The sequence below is a fragment of the Vitis riparia genome, chromosome 18 (assembly GCF_004353265.1).
Source record: "Vitis riparia cultivar Riparia Gloire de Montpellier isolate 1030 chromosome 18, EGFV_Vit.rip_1.0, whole genome shotgun sequence".
NCBI classification, from domain to species: Eukaryota; Viridiplantae; Streptophyta; class Magnoliopsida; order Vitales; family Vitaceae; genus Vitis; species Vitis riparia.
Window position 1 is genome coordinate 3,902,563 of NC_048448.1, and position 8,429 is coordinate 3,910,991.

At 37.0% G+C, this 8,429-nt stretch overlaps 1 protein-coding gene across 1 annotated transcript; it reads left to right on the forward strand.

The window, feature by feature from the left end:
* Nucleotides 1–413: 413 nt before the first annotated feature.
* LOC117907461 (ABSCISIC ACID-INSENSITIVE 5-like protein 3) lies at nucleotides 414–4,096 on the forward strand. Its single transcript, XM_034821007.1, has 3 exons — nucleotides 414–1,603; nucleotides 1,732–1,803; nucleotides 3,866–4,096. Exons 1-3 carry the CDS (start codon nucleotides 806–808, stop codon nucleotides 3,944–3,946), a joined length of 951 nt encoding a protein of 316 aa, XP_034676898.1. The 5' UTR covers nucleotides 414–805; the 3' UTR covers nucleotides 3,947–4,096.
* Nucleotides 4,097–8,429: the final 4,333 nt, after the last annotated feature.

Consider the following 8,429-nt stretch of genomic DNA (forward strand, 5'->3'; position numbering starts at 1 on the left):
GTGAAACGGAATTTAAATCTATTACTTTGTGATTTTTTGGAGATGCTTTAGGTGATCTTGTTGTGATGAATTGTCCCGGTTATATTTGTTTCTTCTGTTTCCTTTTCTTACTCGGAAGTCCTATCTTCCCTGTGAGTTCTATGTGTGAGTTTTGAGCCGTTATCTCTAGTTTTGAGGGTGGGAGACTAATTCAAATATATTTACTAAAGGAGTTCCATAATTTATATAGTAGTAGTTATCTAACTTATCTTAGAAACAACTACATTTGTACTGTGTGGGGGTGGGGAGGGAGAGAGAGAGAGAGAGGTCAAAAGCCAACCTCCAAAACCGGATTCTGATGCTATTTCAGGTATGGAGAGATTTTACTCGCGAGTCATACAAGATGAAACGACCGCGTCAAACTCTCTCTAGCTCTTGGGTCTTCATATATATATATATACTCCGGTTCCCCAGATCACTCCCTCGACTGTTTTGGCCATCCTTATTGGCTTCTTGTTCCTCCCCATCTCTTGTTCTCTCCTTTCCAATCATTCTCATTCTCCCCTGGCCATTCTTCTCTTTTCCTCTTACATGTTCCTTCTCTCTTCACATACATAGCTAACACAATTTTATTCACATGATTTGAACCAGTACTAGCACTTTTTCTTTACTGATATTTGGTGCTTTTTTCTGGAATTTCATTTTCAGTGTCACGTATTGAACTGAAACCTTCGTCTTTGCTGTGATTACTGTTTGACTTGTCCTTGGAAGCTGTTTGCCTGGAAATTGTTTATGATAATTGACGGGCGTTTAGCTTGTCTGGTGAATGGACTTGAGAAGAATGGCGTCTGCAAACAGATCTCAGCATTCAAAGTTTCCACAAGGGTATCTCTACCATCTGACCTTTAATCAGCTTCAGACCCAGTTGGGAAATGTGGGCAAACCTTTAAGTAGTACGTATTTGGATGAGTTACTGAAACATGTGATATCTGCTGAAAAGGGCCAGTACTTCATGCAAAACCCTGCTGCTTCTGCCTCCTCTTCTTCTTCATCACCCGCTTCCTTGTTTCTTGGGAATTTCAATTTCAATGGGGTTCTGGATAAGAAAACAGTTGAAGAGGTCTGGGAGGAAATCCTTCATCACCAGCATCTCAGTGGTGCAGATAATGGACCAATCCAGCACCTTTTGACACTGGGCGAAACTACTCTTGAGGAGTTTCTAGTGCGCGCAGGTGTGATTAGTTTAGGGAATCAGAATGGTAGTACTGCAAACGCTCAGCCATTCATGGCGATGGATCCAATGGCAGTGGTGCCTCAACAGCCAGCTGATTGGTTTCAGCTTCCAGTGGAAGCTGCTCAGCAGCAGCAACCAGGAGTGTTGGACTCAAGTTTCCATGTTTCTGAATCAGTTTTCGAGGGTCCAGCCATTGAGATTGGTTACTCTAAGAACCAAATGGCTATGTCAACGGCAGTACCGGCAGTGACAACATCATCTCCAAACTCCCCGGTTCCTGTTGAAAGGAAGCGCTGGTTTTCAGATGAGATGATGAAGACCATTGAGAGGAGGCAGAAGAGGATGATCAAGAACCGTGAGTCGGCTGCTAGGTCAAGGGCAAGGAAGCAGGTCATTCAATATTGTTTGTTCTAGTTTGCTGAACAACAAATTTTATCTGCTTCAGTTGCAAAATAAAACACTACTTTTTCTTTACCTTTTTCTTCTTCTTTTCTTGTTTTCCTTTGTGGGTGTTACAGGCTTATACCAATCACTTGGAGCATGAAGTCCATCAGTTGAAGAAAGAGAACGACTTGCTCATAAGGCTAAAGGTACCATACTTCCAACTTAAACAGATTCGCTTTAGGAAATTCCCGGTTTGAGTTTGACAAACTACACCTATCACATTATGGCTTTCTATTTGTAATGGAAAGTGTTCTCTATGGGATTAAGAGGATGTTTGGTGAATGTTTGGTTTCACTTTAAATAAATAAATAAATAAATAAAATTAGAATTTTATATACAAATAATTTATTAATTTATTTTCTTTTTCTTATTTTTTTTTCAAAATTTTCTACCAACCAAACACAACCTAATCATTTACTCACGTACAATGATATTGTGATAGATGTCATTGTTCACACTTTTAACCACGTAATTCAAATTAAATGTGTGGATAAAACCCTTTAGTATTGAGATATCTTTAATTCATATTTGGTTGTTTGGATATAACATGAAAAATGACAAAAGAGAAATAATAGCATATTATATCATCTGTTTTATTTTATTTTTTATTGATAATGTGATAAGATGAGTGACGTTTATATGTTAATCTTAAACTAAAAGGGTACTATTTGGTAAAACTTAATATTTATTACTAACTTAAGTTGACTTAATGTTAAATTGTTCTTATTAACTTAAAATTTATTACTTATTTTTTACTTTAAGAATTATGGTTATTAGGTAAAATTAACTTTAAATGTTTTCTAAATCATCAAATTGACATATTTGTACTTGTCAATTTTAACTAATATTTGTATTTTCATTGATCTTAATTCTTAAATAATAAATTTATTTATTAAACATTTGTATTCGAGCTTTTGTAAATACATAAGATAATTAAAAATACATTTATTGTGAAAGATGGGTTGTGAATGTAGAGTTATAGTTATAAAATATACTTTCATTAAAACATGTAAATGAAGTAGGAGAGATTTGAAATTAAGAATAAATTAACTATTTTGATTTAATACTTAAAGTTTTTTTTATTTAAGTTGTAATATTAAGTTATTTTACCATATATACTTAATCTACTTAATAACTTAAATTAATTTAAGTCATTAAGTTAACTTATCAAACACCCCTCTAAGATATAGAATATACATATCTCATATACCATAAACTTATGTTTTTTTTGTCAATTTTATTTTCATTTTATATTACTTGTTTTGTAAAATAATTTTTTTTTAAAATATTATGCATAAAATATGTCATAAAGTAATAATAATTGTAAAACAAGGCTAATAAATTAAACAAAACACGTAAAAGAGAGAGTGAATTGGGTTTTAAAATTTTTTTGGAAAACACTCTTAATTAAACAAATAAATAACTCAAAGATTGTAAAGAGATGGAGACAAAGAGATGTAAACTCAGTTTTATATCCCACCTATGTCCACTTCTCCTCAAACTCCTTTCAAGTATGGGTTCCACTAATCAAAGCTTTTAAAGCAAGCCTTCAAACTCTTACACTTGGATTTATGGGGCTCCAATGGGCACCTACAAGTCTCTTCAAGTTCAACATCCACCTGAAGCTACTAATCACTAAAACTTTCACAAATGAATAGAGGTTTAATCTCACTCAACCTAGCATGATAAACCTTTGAATACAGGTAGGATGAACAATTTGGTGCACTAAAAGTAGTTTGTAAGTAATCAATTCACAAAGAGCTGAGAGCTTTGAATAAGAGAAAATGATAGTTAAATAATTCAATGTAAATGTTCTCTTATTAATAAATCAACCTCAAACATTTTTTCTACAAAAATGAGCCTCCATCTCAATCGATTGACTAACCGTAGGTGACCATCGGTCAAACCTTCCTTTTTCTTCCCAAAAGTTTTATAACACTTAGCAACACCTTTTAAGAATTTTATAAGACAATTTGGAATCACTTTGGCAAAAGTTTTTTAAGTTGACTCAGTTTCAAATAAAAATATGAATAATAAAAGCTCAATTTTATAAAATCCAAGTATACAAGAATGCATGAAAAATATTTATAACCTAGGTGCACCCAAATGGTTTATCTTACGGAGGTTATCTTAGTCTTAAAAGGTTTTTACACATTCAAACCTTCATGTTCATTGTATTTTTTTAACCGAAACATGAAACTTTACCAGGAAGTGCAGATGCGGTGGTCTTTGAATCCAACACCGGGGCCCAAATACCAACTGCGGCGTACCAGCTCGTGTCTGTTCTAGCGCTTGCTTCTCATTTTGCATATATACTTTTGCTCCATTTTTGAGTTTTTCCTTCCATGTCTTCAAGTATGTCTTCTTCTTCAAGGTTGGACAGAACTGTAAATTTGCCACCCTTATATTCTTTTCAGAAAAGTAAAGAAATAATAATAATAGTAACATTTTTGCCAAATTCAGGCAATGATTGCTTGTCCATATCCTAGTGGCAGCATGCATCATCGGTGATTGTAAGGGGTTCTTGGGCTTGGGTAACCAAGAAACTCGCCCAGAAGGTTATGGGCCTGATCCAACATTGGTATCATGAATGTAAGAATCTCACAGGCCCATATAGATATGGGTGCAGCATTAAACTTTGAGCAACCAAAGTGAAACAGAGGAGAGTGGGACTCTGGGAGGGAGGGGGAGAAGCACCTAACAATAGAAACAGAATACATATGCGAAAAGGGGTGGTGGTGGTGGGGGCCAAGCAGGAATCATATTGAGGAGTGCAGTCAAAAGGTGTGTTTGGAACAAATGCTTTGTTTAATTCTATCCTTCCACCTGCCACCCTGCTTTTCCCTCGGATTTTCTTTGCTGCCAACCGGAAAGCCCCGGTCATACCTCAATGCCTTGTATGACAAAATTCATCCATCACAAAGTCCACCTTTTTGAATAGTTTCTACAAAAAAACAACATTTTATCTTTGATTATCCAACTGATGGAGTTCTCCCGTACAAGACTATTGACTTTTTGAACTCTACAGACAAATGGTGAATTTACGGGGAAAAAAAACCAAGAGGTAAATTGGTGGGGGGGTTAAAAAATAATGGAAGGTGAGTGGGCTAAGAAGGGCCCAAGGCCCGAGAATAGAATCCGATTCCACACCCATAAGAAAGAAACCAAAGGTGAGTGGTGACTCGAACTTTTGTGTGCGCCACGAACTCAAGTGAGTGAGGGAGCGAGTGAGGAGTGTAGTAACTAACTACCCGTGCTCTGTCCATTGGGCCTCGTACCTCTTCTCTCTCTCTCATCTCTTCCCTCTCTCACTGCCTCCGTCTGCCAACTGTACCATCATTCATCAACGGCTCTCCTTGAAAGTGAGCCCTCACCCTCACCCTTGCTTCTCCTTGCTTTACACCACACTACCCTCAGATCTGCGTACGTCCATTCTCACCTACGACCTCTCCTTCTTCTTCTCTCTTTCCAACTTTTCATTTTCTTCTGCTTTCTCCCTCTGCTCGCACCTTATTTTTCTGGTCAGGTAAAAACTCTCACTCTCAAGCTTTCATCGTCGCTTGTCTCCTCATCTTCTGGAAGAAAAACATCCCTTTTTTTTTTTCCTTTTTCCGCTTCTCTTTTTTTTTTTTTTTTTTCTTAAGCAAATATTTTGGATACTTCTTCGTGTAGATCTGACAAAGCATATATTATATTTTTCTCCATTTTCCGTCTAGACTCTCTCAGTTCAACTCTCTTTTTTTTTTTTTTTTCCTTTTTTGTTTAATTTCCAATTTTTGGGCCAAACGAGGAACAGATCTAAGGTCAATCATGATGTTTTCTATTCGCAGGTCGAGTCCGTACAAATGGAGATCAAATTGAGTCTGGTTGAGGCGATGGTCAACCCGGGTTTGTTAACGTGCGCTCGAGAAGCCCTCGCTACTTTGCTGACCTATGCTTTGGTATTAACTATAAAAATCTTTGCTTTTGGTTCTAGTCCTTTTTTATTGCTCGTCTCTCTGACCAAACTCCGTTAAACATCCGTATTCAGTATTGGGCAAATAAAATTGTGAGCGTGTGGGTTTTTGCTAACTTACGCAGGTGGTGTAGTTTTGCCGTTCTTGAAAAAGATGACGTAAATGTGTTTTTGTACTTATTCGAGGGTCCTCGTTGGTCCATGGTGGGCCCGCTCTCAGTATCATAAATATCTCACTTTGGTTGCAAATAAAACCAAAAGTAAAATAACGTAGGAATTGAAAAGTCAAGGTCCAATGAACAAATTTAAAGATTATCTTTGTTCCTTTATATTTTGTTTTTTCCCATGTCTTATTATTTATTATTATTTTTATTATTAGTTTTTCTGGTAATTATTTATTGCCGGGAGATAAGATTCCAATATTTGATGCTCTCTTGAAGATGCTTATCTAATGGTGCATTTTTGCACCCTTGGGCGTTGGAAAAGCTTTGTTTGGGTGCGCATTAATCTGGCTCTATCTGACGCCAGGATGGGTGGTCCCTCCTAAAAAGGAAAAGAAATAGAGAGAGTCATCTGTCTATATGTTTGAAGATAGGTAGTCAAATTATTGAGAAGAAGATGTGGGAGTTGATGACGACTGACATGAATGTCGGACATCGAAATCCATGGTTGGCTGGAAATCCATTCCCCAATCCAAAAACAAAAAAACCGAACAGTAGAGTTTCCCTGCACCAGTACGAGAATCTTGTTCCCATATTGTGCTGCATAATATCTGCTAGAGTTGTGGACTTTGATAGGCTGCAATGAGTTCGGAATTGCAGGTAGGACAAAGAGGTGAGTAGAAACGGATTAAGACTAGAGAAAAGCTTGCCGGTTATAGAATGATATTGTTCTTTAATGAGCTTTCTAGCTCTTCTTCGGACTAAACTTTAGCATTTGGGAAGTGAAACTAGAGCATATTTCTCCGAGTGTGGGTTAGTCACCCCTAATTCAAAAGAAACTTAGTATTCTTTCCAAATAATTTGCTGTGATCAGCGGGAGCACATCGGGGTATCACGATAAATAGCTTCAAGGGATAACCACAAAAGGGCCACGGTTAACTCAGCTTACAGGAGGTTGGGCACCCAAGTACCTCAGTTGCTGGGAGTCAAGTTGTTTTCCTTGAATTTGATCCAAAACATTCACAGAAATGGGAAGGATTTCCTAGTTTGATGATCAGTCTATTAACTGCCCCCTGCACACTCTACACTGCCTCAATTTCTTCCATTTTGTTTTGTGACACGTACTATAATTTGATATATTAGAAGAGGATGGTATGATATTAATTAGGGTGCATATAGTGTTCAATATAATAGCTCATTTGCATTTCTAATTTGCTTGTTGTAACCTAAAAATGGTTTAGCTGTTGAATGCAGTAAGAGAACAGTGAAATGAACTGATAAATTATCATAACACTGAACTTTGACTTGAAAATCAATCTCTCAAAGCTCAATTCAACTCAATAAAGCTTTAACCCAAGAATCTATGGTTGACTATGTAAGCCTTTTGCAACACTGTTCCATATGGGCTACTTATCACAATATTAATAAACTGTAGACTAATTTTTTAACACTGAAATAAATGATACAAATGCTAAGCTTATGTCTTTGTATGTATAGAGGATAAATCAATGTGTTGATGGATGAACAGTTGGCTTAGGAATTTGGTTATTTTAGACTTTTGTCTTTTTCCCTAACGATGGTTTGTACACATTTGAGCTGTTTTGTGTCTCAAATTGTTAGCATTGCATACTTAAAAAGATCATTGGTTCATGATCTTGTTAAATTGTTTTCCAGACCTGCTTGGTCTTATCCAGTCACTAATGGAAGTCTAATAAAAACGTCTGATTGTACTGTCTTTCATCTTACAATGTCTTGCTTTTCGACTCTGAAATTTTTTCTTCAACCAATAGTTTCAGGTTCCTTTTGGGCTGTTAACAAATAATAAAACCAAACCTAAAGGAGATTATCAGAGAGAAAGCCAATCCAAGCTGGTTGATGCTGAGGCAGGAGATGGAGATGGAGATGAAGGTAACAACAATGATGATGATGGAGATGGTGGCTTTGGAGAAGGTGAAGAGGAGCTATCTTCTGAAGAGGGAGAGGGCTATGGCAAAAATCCCACCAGCAACAATGGCAATTCCAAGAAAGGGACTGGAGAAGGGGCTGGTGGCGCAGGAGAAGAGAATGGAGAAGATGACGAGGAAGAAGATGGTGATGACCATAATGAGGATGATGACAATGATGACGACGATGACAACAACAATGAAGAAGACAATGAGGATGAAGGTGGAGATGAGGAAGAGGAAGAAATTCTAGAGGAAGAGAAGCCAGAGGAGGATGAAGAGGATGAAGAAGAAGAAGCCCTCCAGCCTCCAAAGAAGAGGAAGAAGTGAAAAATGGAAAAGTAGGAAATGCCTGTTTAATTGCTTTTAACTACGATGAGACGCAGCTCTTTAACCGTATCTTATTTAGCTTATTGGGCATAACTGCTTGCGTATGCATGTTTTAACTCGGAAACATCAGTTATTAGCCAACTGAGCTAATGAATTCTCACTTTGGCCACTTCAATTCTCAGTATTACCCAAATCTGGTAACGGTAATTCTATTACCAATGAATTACCCTGAGCAGCTGTGCGCGGATCATCTTACAATATTTTATCTCATGCAGCTATTATACACATCAAACCTACGTATTGATATCACAGCAGTCTCTTTGAACGTAGTAAGTATTAACATGGGATATAGGCCATCCCTAGTGGATCCAAATTAGCATGAA

What these genes read in the sequence shown, in the direction of transcription:
- LOC117907461 (XM_034821007.1), top strand. Translation starts at nt 806, where the DNA reads ATGGACTTGAGAAGAATGGCGTCTGCAAACAGATCTCAGCATTCAAAG. An exon ending in GGTCAAGGGCAAGGAAGCAG is followed by an intron (nt 1,604 to 1,731) that starts GTCATTCAATAT and finishes TGGGTGTTACAG; the next exon opens with GCTTATACCAATCACTTGGA. An exon ending in ACTTGCTCATAAGGCTAAAG is followed by an intron (nt 1,804 to 3,865) that starts GTACCATACTTC and finishes AAACTTTACCAG; the next exon opens with GAAGTGCAGATGCGGTGGTC.